This window comes from Mastigoproctus giganteus, chromosome 1 (assembly GCF_048544385.1).
Source record: "Mastigoproctus giganteus isolate SK-2022 chromosome 1, ASM4854438v1, whole genome shotgun sequence".
In the NCBI taxonomy this organism is placed as follows: domain Eukaryota; kingdom Metazoa; phylum Arthropoda; class Arachnida; order Uropygi; family Thelyphonidae; genus Mastigoproctus; species Mastigoproctus giganteus.
In genome coordinates, this window is record NC_143575.1 from 107,258,860 (window position 1) to 107,280,988 (window position 22,129).

At 36.8% G+C, this 22,129-nt stretch overlaps 1 protein-coding gene across 4 annotated transcripts in view; it reads left to right on the top strand.

Moving 5' to 3' along the window:
• Positions 1 to 10,650: 10,650 nt before the first annotated feature.
• The window catches only part of LOC150091083 (aldehyde dehydrogenase 1A1-like), a 159,892-nt gene continuing 148,413 nt past the window's right edge, over positions 10,651 to 22,129 (top strand). Inside the window, exon 1 of one of the 4 annotated variants that reach the window (XM_090374107.1) lies at positions 10,651 to 10,769. In XM_090374107.1, coding sequence (XP_090230233.1) covers positions 10,731 to 10,769 — 39 coding nt within the window. In that variant the 5' untranslated portion in view covers positions 10,651 to 10,730. The other 3 variants (XM_090374090.1, XM_090374098.1, XM_090374116.1) reach the window with 3 other exon arrangements.

Below are 22,129 nucleotides of genomic sequence, written 5' to 3' on the forward strand. Positions count from 1 at the left end.
TGCATACCCTGGAAGAAGCTCCACTTCATTCTACTGGAGTAGGGATAAACACGAAAAGATCTGCACGCCTATTATTCCTATTTCACATAAATTAAAATTGTTTATACGAATTCTTTTTTATATTTCTTTTCAGGAATCGACTACTAGTTCCAGGGTTGAATTTATTATTATTATTATTATTATTATTATTATTATTATTATTATTATTATTATAACAGTTAAATGATGTTAGGAAGCAGGGTTTTTCTGCATCTGCCAAAAAAAAAATAAATAAAATATATATATATATATATATATATATGAATAAAATATGAATGTTATATATATATATATATATATATATATAAAACATTCATATTTTTCCGGTCACTGAAAAGTGCCTATTCTGCTCTGAGCTTCCAAACTTTAATCCTCGATCATCTTCCAACACGCTGCCCGAAAGTAAACTCCATGATATCTAGCCTTCTATTACATCCTCAAATTTTGTACTTGTTCTCCCCTCTGCCCCTAGTTCTTCGCTCTTCTCCCATTAAAAATATTCCTCCCTCATTCATTTTACTGATATTCTTAGGCGGTTTAATATCTCTATCATGTTCCCCTAAGATGCTCTCGGAAAAACACAATTGGTAGAAACGCCGTCCTCCCGACTGGGTGGAAAAGACCTGGTTCGAATCCAGTCGATTATGAGAGGCATTTTAATAGGTCTTTTTCACAACGTGGCTGGTTCGGTCGGCCTCAGGCGGGGGTAGTTGTTTTTTCCCGCGGAAACTCGGGTTTTACGTCTAGCAAACAGACAAGAGAACACACTCAATTTGCAGACATATTTAGGGTATGTACGGCGCAATATGATTTAAGTTGTTGATACGCAAGAAACCTTACAACAACCAACCAACCTTCTCCTCATTTTTCTCTTTCTTGGTAATTTCCTTTTACTTCTCTCTCTCTCTCTCTCTCTCTCTCTCTGTCTTGCTGGTAATTTCCTTTTACTTCTCTCTCTCTCTCTCTCTCTCTCTCTCTCTCTCTCTCTCTCTCTCTCTCTCTCTCTGTCTTGCTGGTAATTTCCTTTTACTTCTCTCTCTCTCTCTCTCTCTCTCTCTCTCTCTCTCCTCTCTCTCTCTCTCTCTCTCTCTCTCTCTCTCTCTCTCTCTCTTGCTGGTACAGCATAAGCCTCAGGCTTCCTTGTACCATATGGATAATAATAATAATAATAACATCAGCTGTTCCCAACTAGTGGTTCGCACTAAAAATCCTATAATGGCGTCTGCTTACATTTACATAGGTATATTATTGTAAACTACAAATATAACTAATAATAAACAATAAAGTAAAATCAATTTAAATTAAAAGTAAAGAATTGCCAAAGAAAGAAACCACATCTCCCACAATTCCTTATAATTAGTTTACTGTATTACAGTATATCATTTTGAATAATTGTGTTTTCCATACTAATGTTTTTTTTTTTTGATTCTCAAGGATCATTGTTATGTACAGGTACTGTTTTTTTTTTTTTTTTTAGAACCTATAGTACTTAGGTTGAAAAGTTGAGCATGGGTTGAAAAGTTGAAAGAAGATACTTGTTGACATTGGACTTGAACTTCTGTTGATTGTAATTTTCAGGAAATACATATTAAGGAAGGTTGTTCCAGAAAATGGAAATTGAATGAATAAATGAGGAGAAAGAAAAGTTGGTTCTGTATGTTTGAACTTGGATAGTAAAAGGATGTTGACTGGTTTCGGCACGTGTTCGGATTGGTTTGAAAGATAAAGTGGGAATTATAGAAGCCATGTAAGATATAAAATCTTACAAGGAAATTGAATATAAAGATAACAGATCGTCGTTCCCAAACTGAGAAATTTAATAAGAAAGGATACGTCAGGAATAGTTATATTGAAAAATAAAATATAACAAATCAAATAAATTGAACAAAGTGGATCGTTAAAAGGGGGGGGGGGAGATTAAATTAAGGAGAGAGCTAATCGAAGGGAAGGGAGAGTCGTGGGAATTACTGCCGAAAATTTCTACCAACAGATGGATAAACACTCAGCTACAACTCACTAGCGAATAGTCGAGATGTAAATTTAAATATTGAAGTATGAGTGGTGAAATTTCTGAGCGAAGGTGGGCCAACAAAAAAAAGGGCGGTACACAAATTCGGAGAAAAAAAGAGAGAGCGCATAGCCAAGAGTCCTGTTCTGTCCTGTCAGCCAGTTGAGAAAGTTCTGACAAAGTTAAGATGGAGTAGTAAGTTGTGTAGGGCTAGATAAGTTTAAGTGCAGTCAGTAAGTTAAGAAAGGTTAGATAAGTTTCATGATAGAAGAGAACAGCCGAGTAGTTGGTCATATGGTTGGTGATGGAAGAAATATAGTAGAGAGAAATAAGCCTAGTCCGTCATCGGAAGGCAGTGAAAGTGGCCAGGGTGACAATAAGTGAAAGGAGGAACCTTGGTAAACCGAAAGAAGCAGACTTGTGAAGCTGAAAGTAGGAGCCTTGGTAAGGAGAAAATAAGCCTAGTCCGTAATCGGAAGGTAGTGAAAGTGGCCCGTATGCAAACGAGTGAAGTGTAAGGAGAAATAAGCCTAGTCCGTAATCGGAAGTAGTGAAAGTGGCCAGCGTTAAATAAGTGTTGTGTAAGGAGAGAAATAACCCTAGTCCATCATCTGAAGGCAGTGATAAAGGCCAATGCGCAGATAAGTGAGCTGAGAAGGTAAAGTTGTAGTCCCGAGCCTGCCAGAATAGTTGAACTATTCTGGCAGGCTAAGTAGCAGTATCGAAGACCAGCCCATAAATTCCTAAGAGACTCAGTGATGCCCTATCCAGACGTAGACTACAGCCCATTGAGAAACGAAAGGCCCTACCAAAAGATCCTGTTCAGTATCAGAAGTAAGTGTCTAATTAACATGAGTATTCACTTGTAAATTATAGGACTCTAAAGCAGGGTTAGGAATTATAAGAGGGACATTATAACATATATAATAAGAGATATGTACTAAAAAAAATGTGCAATTAAGATAAGGTTCCCTAGATAAAGAGAGGGAGATTCATAGATGTAAAAAATTTTCTTGAGTAACGTAAAGTAAGGTAACAGTTTTGGAAGTGGGATAATTCAGAGTGATTATAGAAAGAGTGTTTTATATATATATATATATGTGATACACTGAACTGTCATAAGCTGACAAGTCAGATGTAAGGTTGTTAGCATAACTTAGGGATTGAGATAAATATTGATTTAAAAGATGAATGCTAATGTATTAGAAAAGATAAATAATCTAATTAGAAAGAGATTACCCTTAATGTTGTTAACAGAGAAATCATATTGTAAAAAAAAAAAGAAAAGGAAGATTGGAATGTGAGAGACAAGCCTGATCTATTAGAATAAAAAATGATGTACTCAGAGAATGTTTTACTAAGTAATGTATAAAAAGAGTGGCATAAGAAAGATGTTGGTAGCCTTGTAATTTAATGGAAGAAGTGGTACAAGAATATAACTAAACTTAACCAATCATTTTATGCTTGTACGTAATAGAACTACTAATTATAATATGTACTGGATCATTGAACAATTTCATTTATGTAAATATATGTAATAAAATCTTGTGTATATTTTAAACGAAGTCTTTGTTTAGTCATTTTGAACATACAGCCAAGCCCAATGGAGGAACATAATAATATAGAAACCCCTTAGAACCTGAAAGCTCCTGATAGACATACGAGTCAGATTGCAAAGTGGGGAATTGCAAAGTACCTTTATTAGGTAAGAATAAAAATAAGCGAGGATATAAATAATAAAAGGGGTTAAAATAAATATAATAAAATATTAAATAATTATAAAGAAAGAAAAGAAAAAAAACTCCCCCACCACAGACAATTCAGAAGAACAGTGCCTGTGGAAGTATCTATAGAAAGGTCTGTGAGACAGAGAGTGGGGAGACTCTGTTAGAAATGAGACTGTTGCGCGGGTGGCACAGTGATATCGTCACCATCCTCCCCACACCGGGTGGAAAAGACCCGGGTTCGAATCCCGTCGATGACGCAAGGAATTTTAATGGGCTTTTTTCATTCCGTGGCTGAGTTAGTCGGTTTCAGACACAATAAATATATGGGTAGATGTAATCATTTACGGGTGACCCTAATATCATAATTTGGTTTTGTGTTGTTTTGTTTGTTAGAGATGAGACATTAATTAACCTAACTGTCCTCTTTTGAGTGGAATCCAGAAGCCTGAGAGAGGTTTTGTGGACTGTGCCCCAGATGTGGGAACAATATTCCGTGGTAGCTCGGATTTGTGATTTCTACAGACTCAACAACAACAGTTTGGAAGAAACGAAACGCCAAGAGAAAACCAATTTTTTTAGATGCAGAGGAAACAATATATGTAATGTGCTTTATGCCAGGAGAGATTAGAAGTCAGAATAATCCCCAGGATCTTACCTAGAAATCGGAGTGTCATCGAAGATAAACATAGGAGCAGAAGAATCCTTTTTGCGAGGTGTAAAACAGGACTGAGTTTTAGAAGGATTGAAATTAAGTTATCTTTGCCTCACTGGAGAATTACCTGGAGATCAGCATTTAAGGAAATGGTAGCGGATATTCGAGAAGTTGAAGCTGTTTGGGCAGGGCAAGGTTTCTCAAATTGGAAGATGGAATGCAATGTGCTATTGTCAGAAAAACTATGGATAGGATTTCCGGTCAATGGAAGAAGGCCATTAATATAGAAGAGGGAAAGAGTGGGAGAAAGAACTGAATCTTGGGGAACACCAGCATTAGTGGAGAAGTTAGAAGACAGAGAGCCGTCTACCATTAACCAGTAAGCGTCAGAGATAAAACTGGATACTCGATTACAAAAAAACAGCTGGCAAACCATGGGATGGAAGTTTATTTAGAAGACCTTTATGCCAAATATGAACAAAAGCCTTGGAGATGTCAAGAGCAACTGCTTGTGTTTCACCCAACTTTTCCATTGAATTTGTCCATAAGTAGGTAACGTAAGCCAGAATATCACCAGTGGACCGAGATTGACGGAATTCTACGGACGATCGTTGATCAGACGGAATGTTTCTATATAGTTTAAGAGTTGGCGGTTAATTGATTTCTCCATTACTTTAGAAAGATAGAAGTAATTGCAATGGGACGATAATTGGATGGGAGGGATTTGTCGCCCTTTTTAGGAACTGGCTGGATATGAGCAAATTTTCAAGCAGAAGGAAAAACACCGTTTGAATAAGGTAGTGAAAAAAGTGGCAAAGAACAGAAGTAAGTTAAGGAGCTCAGGTTTTGAGAACAATTGGAGAAATACCATCAGGACTTGGAGCTTTCTTAGCATCAAGATTCATCAAAATTCTTCTGTCATCCTTTTGACGGAAGACCACAATAGGTATTGAATGGAGTGTACTGAGGATGGTTTGAGGTGATTTACCAAGATCATCAATACATGAGTTTGAAGAAAAATAGGATGCAGCAGGTCAGCTTTATCTTTGGCTGATGTGGCAACAGAACCATCTGGTTTTGACAGAAGTGGGAACAGAGATGGGCAAAAATTACAGCCAATAGTTTTGGCAAGAGAGCAGAAGAGTCGGCTATCATTGGTCAAGAAGCAAGTTTTCTACTCTTAGCCTGTTCAAAATCTAATTTGGACCGATTAATTACTGCTTTACAAAGTATAAATGATACTTAATAATAAAAATTATTATTATGCTATGTTGCTTATAAAAACGTAGTACTAGAAATATTTTGTAATAAAAATCGAGAAATATTATACGATTTCAGAGAATATAAAAAGTTCGTTTTAAAAATATTATGTTGAAAGTGGTTCACTAAAATAAATTTAAGTTGAAAGGGGTTCGCGATAAAAAAAATATTATGTTGAAAGGGGTTCGCGATAAAAAAATATTATGTCGAAAGGGGTTCGCGATAAAAAATATTATGTTGATAGGGGTTCCCGAGTCAAAAAAGGTTGGGAACCGCTGAATTCTACATGATGCTTGAAATATAAAAATAAATTAGAACAAGGATTAAAAAATAAAAATAATGCCATCAGCACAACAAGACAGAACAGCGAAAATAGTCAAAATTAAACATAACGATAAAACCAACAGGGAGGGAAGAGAAGGATAACAAGAGTAAAAATATTGTAGCAGAAACTCTCCAAGATAATTTAGAAAATCTAAATGCTAAGATAATAATCAATTAAATTTAGAATGCCAATTAAATAGAAATTTAACGGCGCTTCCTCTGACGGCACCAAGTCCAAATTTATGTGAAGTATCAATTTTTGTTTTGAGGGTTCTTTTTCTATTAAAGGCAATAAATTTAAGCTGCCTGACCTGGCCCAGACATATAGATGTGGTAGCTCTTGTTCAATGGTGAAGCTTCGTTGTTTTGTTTGTTTGTTATTTGGTTTTTAGGAGCATTAGCAACTAAGGCCATATTGCTCCGGGATATGCGGTGGTCATTCCCTCACCTTTCCGTATCCTCCGTATTTGGTGGTGACGGGCTCGAACCCCGGTCTAATCAAGAGGTGAAGCTTCCTGGTCAAAGAATGAGATGGCAGGACATGATAAAGACCGATGTCATTAAGAGAGGAGGAAATTAGAGTGAAATCAGCGACAGGGAGAAGTACACGGACAGGCATGGCGGCGAGTCTTCATACGTCGACCCGTGGAATAGCGGAACGATCATAGATGATGATCACCAATTTTTGGTTTATTTTTGTTTTATTTTATTGTAGTTGGTTAACAGTCTGCGCGGATATCACAGGGGTATCGTCACCATCCTCCCCACACCGGGTGGAAAAGGCCCGGGTTCGAATCCCGTCAATGACGCGAGGAACTTTAATGGGCTTTTTTCACTCCGTGGCTGAGTTAGTCGGTCTCAGGCGTAGATAGCAAGGTTTTTCGTCCAGCAAACAGACAAATCCACTATAGAACACACGCAATTAACAGACATAAGACATAGCACGGCTTGATTTTTTTTTTTTTTTATTTAACACAGCACGGCAGATGAATTTAATTATTCGGGTGGCCTAAATATAATAGTTTTTTTGTTTTTTTTTTGTAGTTGGTTTACATCTCTGTTGGTTTATGTGAAATATCACATAAATTTGGACTTGGTGCCCGTCAGAGGAGGCGCCGTTAAATTTCTACTTAATTCGCATTCTAAATTTAATTGATTATTATCTTAGCATTTAGATTTTCTAAATTATCTTGGAGAGTTTCTGCTACAATATTTTTACTCTTGTTACCCTTCTCTTCCCTCCCTGTTGGTTTTATCGTTATGTTGAATTTTGACAATTTTCGCTCTTCTGTCATATATATATATATGTGTGTGGAAGTTTTATTCTTGACGTAAGTGATTTTTCTAAAATATGTAAAATCTTCTGGAATCCATGAGGTAACCACGAACCTTTTTAGGCTGCCGAACGTAATTTTTCCGGTCGCTGATATTTGCAGGCCCACCTGTGTTTGCAGGAATGTTACTTCTCTGCAAGATCTGACTGTGATACTATGTTGCTATTAGGGCTTGCATAAAACCGAGAAATTTCAAAACCGAGTTTAACCGAAGTTTACTCTTAAAACCGGTTTTAAAACCGATTTTCTCAGACTTAGGGAAAATAATTAAAAGCTTATAACACAGGTATTTATTTTATCTTGGGTAGATTGTACAAATCGTAATCAAATCTTTTAAAGAAAATCTATCACCTCTTATAGTAAAAAAAATAAAAAAATTAAAATGCTCCGAAAAAGTAACCAGCTTGAGATTATAGAAAATTACAAATTGTATTCAAATCCTTTGAATAAAAACTATCTTCTCGTATAGTAAACAAAAAAATAATAAGCCCTATAATAATAATAATAAATAAATAAAAATAATGTGAAAAAAAAGACCTTGAGGAAAGTATTTTACTATTTATTGCTCAGCTTTTTTCTGAAAATGACCCTTTAAAAAACACAGTATATTAAGCATTTTTCCTGATAGATTGACCTTATTTTTGTGTTAAAGAGACTAGTAAATGAAAACACTGTCTCAGATTGGACACTTGTTGGTTTAATGGTCAGCAGTGCTCTATAAACTTTTTCCAGCTTTTCACTTCTACTGCTAGTTGCCTCCAAAATTTTAAATTCTTTGCTGATTTCCAATTCACTGGGATATTTTGACGTCTATTCAGTTAATCTCTTTATTACACTATCATACTCTCGCATGAGTGTATCCCCAACATCGGAACTAGACGAGTCTTTGTTTTCTTCTAAAAGAACAGTTCGTTTATTTTCAGTTTCTTCATTCAACGCTAAGACTCCTTCGGAATATTTTCCAAATAATCTCTGATAAATCTCTTCAGCATGCTTTTTCAAAACTTGCTTACTTGGAAAATCAAAAGTTCTTGAACCTGAATCTTCTTTCCTAAACTTTTTGGGCTTGTGTAGATAGCTCAGCAAAGCCACAGTTTGGCAATTTCGTCTTGCATTGTAACGCTGCAAAAGGCTTTGGTGAAACTTTAAAGCAAATGGGGTTTCTGCTGTATCAAGCTTAGCAAGCATAAATTCTATTGAAGACTCTGCTTTAAGTAAGTCTGTATCTTCTGAGGTTATAGCCTTCAGAATAATTTCAACTGTTTGCAAAGTTTCACATAGCAATTCAAGTGTTTTCCAGTCATCGTCAGACACAGCTTCAGTTGACTGTACTGCGCATAGAGCATTTGGAATGCAATTTTTCAATTTCAAAAGTCTCTCAATCATATAGAATGTGCCATCTAGTCTTGCAATCTAATGTAAGTTTATATTCTTTCCCATTAAATTTTGCTTTAACAAAATTTTGTAATATGTCATTTTTGGTAGGCGATTTTCGAAAAGGCTTGCAAATTTTTCTGACTTTGTTAATACTTTGTGCAATATTGGCCATTGGATTGAAGAAATAAATGAGCTCATTGGTAAAGTCGGTTTGATAAAGCATGCCTTGCTGTCTTTCTTCAAATTCTTCATCATCACTAATTTCTTCATTGTCTTTGGGAGACTCAGAGACTGTGGCACCATAATTGATTGCTTTTTCATAAAGTACATCTATAACTGACAGATGTATACAATGGGTTATACATTGTTGATGATCAGGCGTAATTTGCTTGCCAAACTTAATCATCATTGCTGCTCCATCGGTGGTGCAGGCAACAATATCCTCATCCAAGTTCAAACCAAATTCCTTCAAGTGTCCATTCACAATTTGCTCAGTTCTATCAAGTGAACCATTAATCTCAATAAGACCTAACGACCAATGGTTGTCTTTTGAATGCATATTTATATTCATATGCCTTTTATTTTGTGTAGACGTATATTCGTATGGAGTCAATGAATACCGTGCACCCAAAACCAATGCATTTTTGAAATGCTGAATGAGTTCTTCTTTCTTAGTTTTATAATAATTCAGAACCATATTTTTAATTCCACTAACTGAGGCTGATGGTGATTTATCGTATTTATTTCTCTGAAGGTGAAGGCTTGATTGTATAAACTCACTCTTGGCAATTGAATTAAAAGAAAATCCATCTTAAGCAGCTAATTTTGAAATCTCTTCTTCCATAGATTTTTTAAGGATAAAGTTTTCTAATATTCTTACCATTTTTACATAAGGTTCACATAATGTTATCTTGTTTAATGCCAATCTGAAGCATTTTCTTTAAATGCAACATGAAAGATGATGTAGATCCTCCAGACGACTTCATTATCTTCTGACATTTCGAACATTGTGCTTCATCTTTGCTTTTTCGAGCAAAATAATTCCATACATTTGATTTCATCTTAGACATATTAAGAGTAATAAATATTAATTAGTAGGAATTTATATCACCGACAATTTTAAATAAAAATATTGAAGATAACAAAGGCACAATACTATGCGTCACTCCCGCAAGCACTGAATGAAGAGTCTAAACGAGGCAAGTTTCAAAATTTTCACGAAAGAAATTTTTTATTTATTTACTCGCAATTTTTTTTCCCCCAATTAAATCTATTGTATTTTCAAAATTACATAAAAGCTAAATTTGGTGAAGCTGCTTTTTGGAGAACATTTGATCGCAAATTTAATAGGAATAAAGAAGCAAAAAACTTTCTACGATTGAAATTTGATGCAATATTCAGCGAATCTGTTTCTAGTGGGTAACCATCAATAAGGCGCGTTCCATAACTTGCCTGGCGAACAAGATAGATGGAACGGAGAAATGTTGAGCATTTTCTTTTACGCTATCGCTCCGACTCACTCAGTTGTAAATGAGTACACCTGCATCGTGCCATGATACAGGTGGGGAGATAAAAGGTACCCCTCCTAGATTTGGGCCACTTGCCCATGAGATTCGTACCTTAAAATAAAATAAAAAACATGTTTAAAACGTAAAGCAGTTGAACGATCCAGACAAACGAACAAACAAAAGAAAACGTTCGTAACAAAAAACTATATTGGAGGGCTAACTAAAAAAATATTCAAATCCGGTTTTAGAAGCTCGGTTTCGGTTTTAACAACTTAATATGAAAACAGAATTTAACCGATTTATGAAACCGGTTTGCAAGCCCTAGTTGCTATCGAGCCAATGAAAATACAGGCGATCTTATTTTCTGATTTTCTTTCAAGGTCATGAGTTCGTAACTTCAGTTAATTGAGTTAAATGTTGTTTGCCGGAGCTGCAACGTTAGTTACTGATAGTAATTCTAGGAATTCACTTCGAACTTGAAAAACTGCAGTGCTGTCGGCAATGGGTCTCACAGGAACACCCGAGATTATATATACAAAGGTATCGTTTATTAATTGCTCACTTCTTGTTACGAAAAACAGTAAATTTTAACATTTTAGTTAATAATTGCTATAATTTTTAAGTTCCGCTTGAAGAACAAAAGCTCTTTTGGATGTTTTTCTATATGCTCTGATATGTACCTCTGTCAATTTTTTGTGGATGAGATAGCTTCTCGTTTCTAAATTTGGTCACTACACTAGAATAGAAACAATGGATATAAACTAGTCTGCAATCAATTCGGGGTCAAATAGGTTTAATCGAATGTTAGTTAAAGAATTTTCAGCTCTAAGAAACGGATAACTTTTCGAGAAATTTTGCAGTTTTATTTACCTAAGACAATTAGGTCAATAAAACTTGAGTATCTATCGTACTCTATTAGTTGTTTTTTAGCGCAAGTTAGGCACGTTATTTATTATTATTTTTTAAAATTTAGTTAAATAATCTCTACTTAATTGTTGAATTGTAATTTATTAATTTGGCAAATTGGAAACTCCAAAGTTCGAATAACTTAGTTGGCGTTAGTTGGATAATTTTGTTATTTGTTATAATTAACTTCGGGATGACTTGAACAGGCGTAAAGATGGTCAGAGAAGTGGCATCTATTTTTGAATACTGCTAAATGTAAGGTCTTACACTTGGGGTATAGCTAAAGTGACCAGATTCTTAGTATTCCAATGCGGGACATCTAGGGGAGATTTTACAACCCCCCCATAGAAACAATATACACATATATTTTTTAAATTTAATTTTTATTTATAAAAATAATATTCACATACAAAATATAAATTAAATATTTTGTATGTGAATATTGATACATACACTTCTTTGAACTATACATAAAAAATATATCACACTTCTAAAAAACAAATGCAGCCTATATTTTATTTTATTTATCATTATTATTTTTTTTATAGAAAGGGTGAAATTCAGTGTTCAGTACCCCTCCTGTTACGCTAAGTGACGAACAGAAGGTTGCGTGAAATACATGAACTCAGAAAAATAGTTGTAATTAGAAGGGAAAAAACACTTATTAGAGGGATCATGTTTTTAATCGAGTTTCATTTTTGTTTAGTGAAAAAAGGTTAAGGGTTTTTTTTTGTGAAATAATAATAATAATACATACTTCTTTTAACAATAAAAACAAGAGAAATTAAATATATTTTTCCGCTGAGTGAATTTTTCTTAATAATTCTTCATTATTTGCTATTTCTTCATAAATTTCTTAACAAGAATTAGCAAAATTGCATTTAACTTGTAGTATTGCTTTCGGCGTTTCTATGGTCAGTTGTGTTTTTGTTTATGCCACAACATTATATGAAACTCTTTTCATTGTACCATTTGTTCCCGGAAAACATAATGCAAATTTGCATAAAGTATGGAGACTACATGTCCAATCCAGGGCATTTTCCGGGACAGTTTGCAATGCTAGGCAAACGACTGAAATCCGGGATGTCTGGTCACTTTAGGTATAGCAATCCCCAAATAAATTATACATTTGGTGGGATTGATTAAAAACAGTGGAGGAGGAAAGAGATATGGGAATTACAATACGGGCAGCGTAAACAGGCAGCCAGGTAAAAAAAAAAAAAAACATGGTGTCCCATCGATTATTTATCCAACGTTATCCTGTAGAAATAGGGAGGTCATAATTTCACTGTATAAGGCAATTCTAAGACCACATTTGGAGGTTAGGAATAAATTTTTTATTCCTAACCTCCAGGTACAGTTTTATTTACAGTGTTATTCATGATAACTGTTAAGTATTAGTGGCGTAAAACGATGCAAGGAAGCAAGCTTATACGGCATCAGCCAAAAAAAATTGGAACGTGTGGTGGATGGTTTTATGTGAAACATCCTTCGCATTTCTTTCAGATATTTTGATTTGTATATATTCATTATGAAATAACAACGGAATGTAGCGAAAATGGGAGAAGAAAAAAATTGGGTAATTCTCCAGTAGCGTCATGGTCACGGTTACCTCGCAAGTCAAGGTCTACTCAAACCTGGAACGGTTCCGACTTGTCACCGAACCTGTAATTCTGACAGAGCATGCGCAGTGCTCGCTAAATTAAAAATAAGACTTTTCCGTAATTTTTTTATATACTTTTAATCTGTTTTCAGAAAGAATTTGGTAATTTTATACATTTTCAGCAACTATTGTATACTTTTAACGCATCACGGCCAGATCGCAAGTTACTATCAGCTCCGACTTGACTGAGCATGCGTGACGCTCACTGTATCTGCCGGCCTATGTGCTGGGAATCGTCGCGGAGCATGCGCGATGCTCACTATATCTACCGGTAATATATATATTTTTTCTCTCTCTTATCTGTATTCTGGGAAAATAGCTGTTTCAACGCGTTTTCAAAAAGATTAAAAAAATATTTCCTGACTGTATAAGAATTTTATTATAACTGGGGCAACTGAAGCATTTCACCAGGGCCTTCCAAATGCTTCAGAACAAAAAAAAAAAAAAAAAAAAAGCATCAGTTACAGGATGCATTTGGAAGGTACAACAAGGCCCTGGTACAACAGCCACTTCCTGGCTGTTGCACCTTCCAAATGCATCCCGTAACTGATGCTTTTTTTTTTTTTCTTTCTGTTCACCGTCAGGAAGCTCAGGAAGATCGCACTATAGGCTTAGCGGCCAAGAAGCCAGATCAGAACCAAACACAAAACTACACATTCAACACACACTTTTCTGGCTTTTACAGAGATTCTGTATTCATTCCAAGAGTATCCGATGCATCTTACCCAAACACCATACCACAACACACAGAACTGACTATGCTGAATTTCCTCAGCATACCAGGAAGATTGTGAAGATTTTCTTCAGTGCAAGAGATTACATACATCAGCATTAGCAAAGGCACATGAAGCAAGAAATAAAGCTTATATAGCATCAGCCAAAAAAAAAAAAACCCTTATTTCACCCATCCACTCGCTCCAAATGTTTGTCAAGTTCTGCCTTGAATCTATTTAAGCTATCAACTTCTACAGCGACAGATGGAAGTTTGTTCCACCTGCTTGCCTTTAGCAAACTTCCACACGTCTATCCTACAACTGTCTTTTCTCAATTTGAATTTATGCCCTCTCAGGCGATTATTCTGAGCAAGAGGAAGAATCCCATCTGCATTGAACATGCTCAAACTATTCAAGGCTTTATACACCTCAATCAGATCACCTCGCAGGTGCCTAGTCTCCAGACACTGTAATTTGCAAAATTTAAGCCTTTCTTCTTAAGAGCAACCCTTTGCTCCATTCACTAATCTTGTTAGCATTAGCATTAGTAGAGGCATTTGATGCAAGAAAGCAAGCTTATGCAGCATCAGCCAAAAAAAAAAAAAAAAAAAAACCCACTTCCACTTCACTCCTCTGTTCGTTCAAAATACCTGTCCAGCTGAGCCTTAAACTTATTTAGGCTATCAACCTCCACTACAAGGGATGGAAGTCTGTTCCACCAACCAACCATCCTCTGGCTTGTTGCCCTTCTCTGTACTCATTCCAACAGCTCTACATCCTTCTTAAAATGAGGCCTCCAGACCTGTATACAGTACTCAAGGTGTGGCCTGACCATTGCCTTATATAAGGGGATAATCACCTCCTTATTCCTGTATGTCATTGACAAGATATACGAGCAGTGTATCTTGTCAATGATATATCATTGACATTGATATCTTTGACAAGATATACAAGAGTTTTCTGAGCAGTCCAGACGGTCGTCTGCACTGCTCAGAAAACTTCATATCTGCCTGCACAATTATCCCCAGGTCCTTTTCATTCTCTACCACTGTCAGTGTGGTACCATAGAGTTGATACATTACTCTGGGATTACTGCTTCCCATATGTAGTACTTTACATTTGTCAATGTTAAACTTCATGTGCCACCTCTCGGCCCAACTTTTCTAGATCCTGTTGTAGTAGTGTACTGCATTAACAACCCTGCCAACCTTTGTATCGTCTGAAAACTTGGACATTAAGCTTGATATACCATCATCAATATCATTTATAAATACAGAAATCAACAATGGACCCAACACTGAATCCTGAGGGACTCCACTAATAACATTAGTCCACAAAAAGCAGTGTCCATTGATTACCACTTTCTGTCTTCTCCCACTCAACCATCCCTTTATACATAGCAGCAATTTGCCTCTAATGCCACACTGCTCCAATTTGTGCAGCAGTCTTCTATGTGCAACAGTATCAAAGGCTTTTCTAAGATCCAAATATATGATATCAAAGTTATTCTTTGCATCCAGTTCCTTTGTGACTACATCATAGTATCCAATCAAATTAGTCAGACAAGACTTCCCCTTAACAAACCCATGCTGTGTTCGAGCTATAACTGAACTCTTGTCTAGATGATCCTGCAATGCTTCTTTAACCTGTGCCTCCATTAATTTCCATGGAATAGAAGTTAAACTAACAGGTCTGTAATTACCTGTGTCTCCCTTTGATCCTTCCTTGTGGATTGGGATCACATTTGTACATCTCCAGTCCATGGTACCTCACCTGAGTCCAGGGAAGCTCTCATAATTATGGCTAAGGGTTTGCTTCCTTCCTTTGCCGCCTCCTTTAATATAACTGGATAGATTTCATCCACCCCAGGTGCCTTTCTTGTGTTTATCTTCAACAAGAACAATTTCTCTTCCACTTTACTCTCAGTTATTACAAGATTATCTAGCTTACTGCCAGAGTTGAATGCACCTCTGGCATTCCCCTCCCTGAATAACTCCTCATGTGTGAATATCGATGCAAAATATTCATTTAGTTTGTTAGCTACCTGAGCAGGATCATCAACAGTTGAACCATCGATATCAAGTGGACCAATCTGATTCATCCCCTTCCTTCTAGAGACATAAGTAAAGAACTCTTTGCTGTTTTTCTTTGCATCCTTTGCCAAAGATTTTTCGTAATCTGCCTTCGCCTGCCTAACCTCCTTTGTAACTTGGTTACAGACCAGCTTATATCAATCATAGGCTTCTGTGTCACATGTTAATTTATATGTATCCCATGCATTTTTATTCTTTCACATGTCTAATTAGTTCATCTGACATCCATTTAGGCCTAAATCTTCAACAATATTTTTTTGTTGGTATGAAAATACTAGTAGCTTCCAAGATTAATTCTTTGAATGCTTCCCATTTTGAATTTGCTGTTGGTAACATCATCAGTTGGTTCCGCCATATAGAATTTAAATACTGTCTCAGACCACCGTAGTCACCTGTACAAAAGCAAAAACCCTTTCCTTTACCCTTGATGGTAGTTACCTCTTTGAGTAAATCCCACTTCAGCACACTGTGATCACTGCCACCTAGTTGTTCCTTTATCTGCAGATTCTTGGTGCATGAAGAATCACTGCTGATAATCAGATCAAGAGTATTACTTCCTCTAGTTGCCTCCCGAACACTGCTGTAGAAAACATCATCCAATAAATTCACAAAAGCCTTGCTAGTGTGTAAGTGACTAACCCACAAATTCCAGTCAATATCCGGGAAATTAAAATCCCCCATTATAAGACACCGTAATTTACTGGCTCACTCTATTTCTCTGCACAATTGTTCATTATACTCATTAGATTCATTAGGCCTATAACACACACCTATTCTCATTTTTCATTTCCCAGAGCTTATATCACACCAAACAGACTCAACATTGCATTGTCCACCCACATCAATTGGATGCACTTCCTTAGATTTTATGTGTTTATTAACTAACAGTATAACCCCTCCTCCCTTCCTGTCCTGTCTATTCTTTCTGTACACATTGTACTCCCCAAATTCCAGTTCTGCAATGCTTATGTCTGTGTGACACCATGTCTCTGATATCCCAACAATATCTGCCTTTGATGTTTTGACTAGCACTTCAAGCTCATCGAATTTATTAAATATACTTCTAGCATTGGTGTAAATGCAAGTATACATGCACCTGTTTCTACTACATACACACATTAACATAGTAATACAAAATGTCAGTGTTATAATTAATTAAACCTTGATAATTACCTATTTCCCTTATTGTTTTTATAATTACCTACCTTTATTATTTTTATAATCAAATTCTTATATAGTCAGGAAATTGTTTTTTATATGCTTTCTAAAAACGCATTGAAATAGCTGTTTTACCCAGAATACAGATAAGAGAAAAAAAAAAAAAAATAATATAATATATATATATATAGATATATATTACTAAGAGTACATAGCACATTGCCAGTATATAGGCCGGCAAATATAGTGAGCGTTGCACATGTTCTGTGACAATTCCCAGCACATAGACCAGCAGATACAGTGAGCGTCACACATGCTCGGTCAAGTCGGAGCTGATAGGAACTTGCGATCTGGCCATGAAGCATTAAAAGTATGCAACAATTACTGAAAATGTAAAAAATTACCAAATTCTTTCTGAAAACAGATTAAAAGTATATAAAGCGAGCGCTCCACATGTTCCGTCAGAATTACAGGTTCGGCAACAAGTCGGAACCGTTCCATCAGAATACGATTGACAAACAGGTTGGAGCTGATGGTGATTTGCGAACTAGATGTACTAAAGAATTTGTCTCATGATGATCTATCTGGTAATGATACCAAATTGTGTGCATCTTCCTCGGGTAATGTTTTATTATATTTAATTTTATCACTGATTGTATCGATATGATATAATACTCCTTTAGCCTGACTATAGAATAAATTCAGTTGACTATTTACAATTCCTGCTGGACCCACAAATGAGAAATCCATCCTTTCTAGTGTAGGACGATTGTGAGTGCTTCCACCTCGTGGTATCTAGGTCATTGCCTCCGGCAGAGATTAGACATTGAGCTCCTGCATTCCTCTGCTCAAGACTGCACCTGAAATAAACTAGCGAGCTGTGCTACCACAAACAACTCACCTAATCTCTTTATAGCAATTGTCATAAAGTGTTCTGCTTCGCTTTTAGTTCCTCCCTGGAATGGTAACCATTAAAACCCATTAGTGTCACTTGCCATCACACTGCAATGCCATCCTGAAACACCAAAAATCAATTAAAGAAGACTACTGTCATTTGCAGTAGCTTCAACAAGCAGTCAGTGAAGTGGTGTCATGTAAATTATGTCCCTTCTTGTTTTGTGAATCATGTTCAAGCCCCTACATAAATTAAACGCCCTGCATCGCAAGAATTTCACATGCCTTTCCTGCAAGAACAATCAGCCCACAATATATAGGTCCTGCGAGCGGTTAACCAGTTGCACAGACAAACAATATGGTAAAATGATCGCAGTCCCATTTGTGGCTGTTAATTATACATCTACAACCTCCATCTCCTCCGCTGCTGATACATTTCATCCAACTGACTGTCTCCCAGATATAAGTGCCGGATCCGTGGAATGGCTTATTTCCCATTATGATATCACTAATACTGCAACCTATTTGGTTGACCATTTTGATGAAGACTCTAGCTTCTCTAACCTAATGGAAGTGAAGGATAAGTCCCACCATCGCAGTGTCACCATTATAGCAACCCAAACAGAAGACTTCGCCAATATCCCACACGCACAGCCAACAATGCATGCGGAATCCCAGAGAAGGAACTCTGCACCTTCTGTCATGCTTACTAATGTGTCTACACAGACTGATATTTCACTTGCTGAATCTCTATCTCCCAGCCCCTCCACATGCCTCTTCAAGAACCATAATTAATCACTTGAAATCATAATAACATCGATCCTTGAAGATATCAAACATAGCATGCTCTGCACTATTAATAACTATATATCCTCCATAGCTGATAACCTTTCTCAAGACCTAGGTTTGTGTAGATGTAAGGTTGGCAGTCCAACTATTAAATATGCCACGTCACAGACCTGCCTACTAATCAGGTGCACTATAACCTATTCTACAGCACTACCGTCCTGAATTCAGGCCAAACACTAAATTTCCCTGAGACTCAGATAGCCGAAGAGCTTCCCTGCCAGGATAACCAGACCAGAAACCCTGCCAATCCTGTGGAAGAGTCATCTAACCTAGATAAATCACCTAGTGTCCCACTCCACAGAACCCTGTACCAAATTGCAATGGAACCCCAACTCTGAAACTAGCATTGAGCCTTACACATATCCAAGCCTGGTGTATCAATCTACAATGCCGAAGAAACCTGACATCCCCAAATGCGGCCCCTCGCTGCTAACATTGCAACCATCCTGGACGGAAGTTGTAGCTGCACCTCCTCCACCTGTGGCCCAGAGTTACCGTTGTAAGCCTCGCCATCCTGCAGTGGATAAATTGGAAACACCAAATGTACTAAAGAGAAGGTGATCATTTAAAATGGGCACATTGGACACTTCCAAGCTGCAAGCGATGCACCCGCAACCTGTTAGTCTTCGACATAATGCACCTTAATGTTTCTGTCACACTTTTTAAGAAAACACCCCTCCATACATCATTCAAAGTTGAGTGTGACACACAGCATTTCAGCTCCATATCAACGACTGCTCTTTGGCCACCTGGATCACTACTCAGGCCATACTATGAACCTAAATCCAAGATAACCCCATGTCCAGCCATGGCTAATCAGCTATCCTACCAAGACAACTTCCAAGCGTGACCCCACGATAGACATTCTTATTCTCAGATGCCCCAACTCCTGGAACCAGGGTTCCCCAATGATGAGCCATATACATATCCTGATGACAAAACCTCTGATCAATCTCTGCAATGCCACAGCTCCAATGAAATCCACCCTTGGTTGATATCAGCTATTATAACCAACTGTTCTAAAAAGCCAACGGAGAAAAAAAATTCTGTCTACAAATCAGCACTACTGAACGTTTCGTGTCCCTTTCACTCATGATTTTCTACCAAAACGTTCACGGTATTTGGAATAAGCTTGAGATACTTGAGCAGATATTCCTATCCCAAATGGCTGATATCATCTGCTTGTCTGAAACCTGGCTGGAACCACAAGAATCAATTGCCTCTGCCTAAGCTGCTGGTTATAAACCTTTCTTCACCTCCCGATCTCACACCTGTGGTGGGGTGTTGCTGTTATCATAAATGCCAGTAGACTTGAGTTCATACATGCAGTCTCCAGCAATTCCAATCTGTTCGAAGCATTGATTGTAACTGTCAAGATAAACTCCTGCTTATTAGATCTCTGTGCAATCTATATACCCCAACACCTGATGCTCAGACAATCAATGACATTGCATCCCCGGCTAATAAATACGCTCGTAACAACGTATCAACTCTCGTATCAACGTAATGTATCAACTCTCGTATCAACGTAATGTATCAACTCTCGTATCAACGTAATGTATCAACTTTGTGGTACTACACTGACAGTGGTAGAGAATGAAAAGGACCTGAGGGTAATTGTGCAGGCAGATATGAAGTTCTCTGAGCAGTGCAGACGGGCTGCAAGAGTAGCTCATGGTGTCTTGTCAATGATATACAGGAATTTTTCTAGCAGGGATAAGGAGGTGATTATTCCCTTGTATAAGGCAATGGTCAGTCCACGCCTTGAGTACTATATACAGGTCTAGAGGCCTCATTTCAAGAAGGATGTAGAGCTGCTGGAATGAGTACAGAGAAGGGCAACAAGATTAGTGAATGGAACAAAGGGGTGCTCTTACAAAGAAAGGCTTAAGTTTTGCAAATTACAGAGTCTGGAGACTAGGCACTGGCGAGGTGATCTAATAGAGGTGTATAAAGCCTTGAATGGTTTGAGCATGCTCAATGCTGATGGGATTCTTCCTCTTGCTCAGAATAATCACCTGAGAGGGCATAAATTCAAATTGAGGAAAGACAGATGTAGGATAGATGTGTGGAAATTTGCCTTTAGCCAGCGGGTAGTTGGTTGGTGGAACAGACTTCCATCCCTTGTTGTGGAAGTTGATGGCCTAAATAAATTTAAGGCTCAGCTGGACAGGTATTTCGAACGAACGGAGGGGTGAAGTGGAAGGTTTTTTTTTTTTTTTTTTTTTTGGCTGATGCTGCACAAGCTTGCTTTCTTGTATCATATGCCTCTGCTAATGCTAATTATATGCCACTGCTAATAATTTAAAGAAAGGTAATTTTTGTGTAGTAACTCAAAATATTTGTCTACAGCTTTGGCAGCCAACTTCCTTGTGTAATGCCATCCTTATTTATTTATTTTTATAATCATAATTATGAGTATGTTGCAGCATTCATGTCTGTCTTCTTTAAATTTGCCTTCAGCACACTCTTTTCTCAAAAACTTTCATCTTTAAGTTTGGGATTTAAGCAGCAAATTGGTTATCGTGGCATTAAGAAAAATCTTTCAATGTCAGCAGAAGACAGTACAGAAGTGTACTTAACAAAAACATTTCATTTCTGATTATTTTTAAAGTTTGGCTAATTCCTGATGTTCATCATCGAAACGATGCAAAAAATCAAGCCCGGCCCCGGATGGCTACCACTCTGTAGAACTTTTGCATTCAGTTCCAAAGTCGAAAAAGTCATCCTCACATGAATTCTGTGTAGGCTAGTCTGATGGTGATGAATATATTTCAGCCATTGTAATTCATTTGAACAGTAAGCAGTTTCTCAGGGCACAAAGAACTCATGCATGGTTACCACTTATTTTTAAATCTTAGATACAAATATGTTGAAATGGCAGCATTTTCCAATTTTGGTGTTAACACCATCAAGGAAGGTCTGTGCAAGTTGTTTGCAATAGTTCCTTTTACATTCTGCTGGAATTTGTAGCTTTTGCTGCAATTCCAGCAAACAAGACAATGAGGCAAACAAGATGTTAGGATACCATAATAGATATTTTTCTCTCTTGTAATATATCTAAAGTTTCAGTTACTGGTTTTGTGCCTTGATGTAGGCAAACTAATAATTTTTAATTGCATTTTTATAATTTAGTTCTTTAAATAACTGACAGCATTTTTCCCCTATTCCTAAATTTTGTTTCAATGAATCATATGATAAATTCCACCTCATAAGCTAAGGACTGCTAAGTGTGTAACCTAACAGTTTTCAGAACTTCTGCCAACTTTGGCCATCCTGCAGCTTTCCACAATAATTGTTATGCTTCCTGATTATTTGACTTTGCAAAGATGAAAATACAGATGGTTGCAGAAGTTTGCCTTTAGCAAGCAGGTGGTTTATTGCTGGAATAAACTTCCATCAGTTGTTGTGGAATTTGATAGCGCAAATAAATTCAACGAAGAACTAGTCAAGCTGTTGGAGGGAATGAATAGGTGAAATGGGAAGAGTTATTATTTATTTTTTTTATGGCTGATGCTCTTTAAGCTTGCTTTCTGGCATAATTTTCATTACCAAAACATGCTAATGCTAAATGATTGTTTTAATAGATATATCCTAGAAAAAATATCTTTTGTTTAAAAAAGT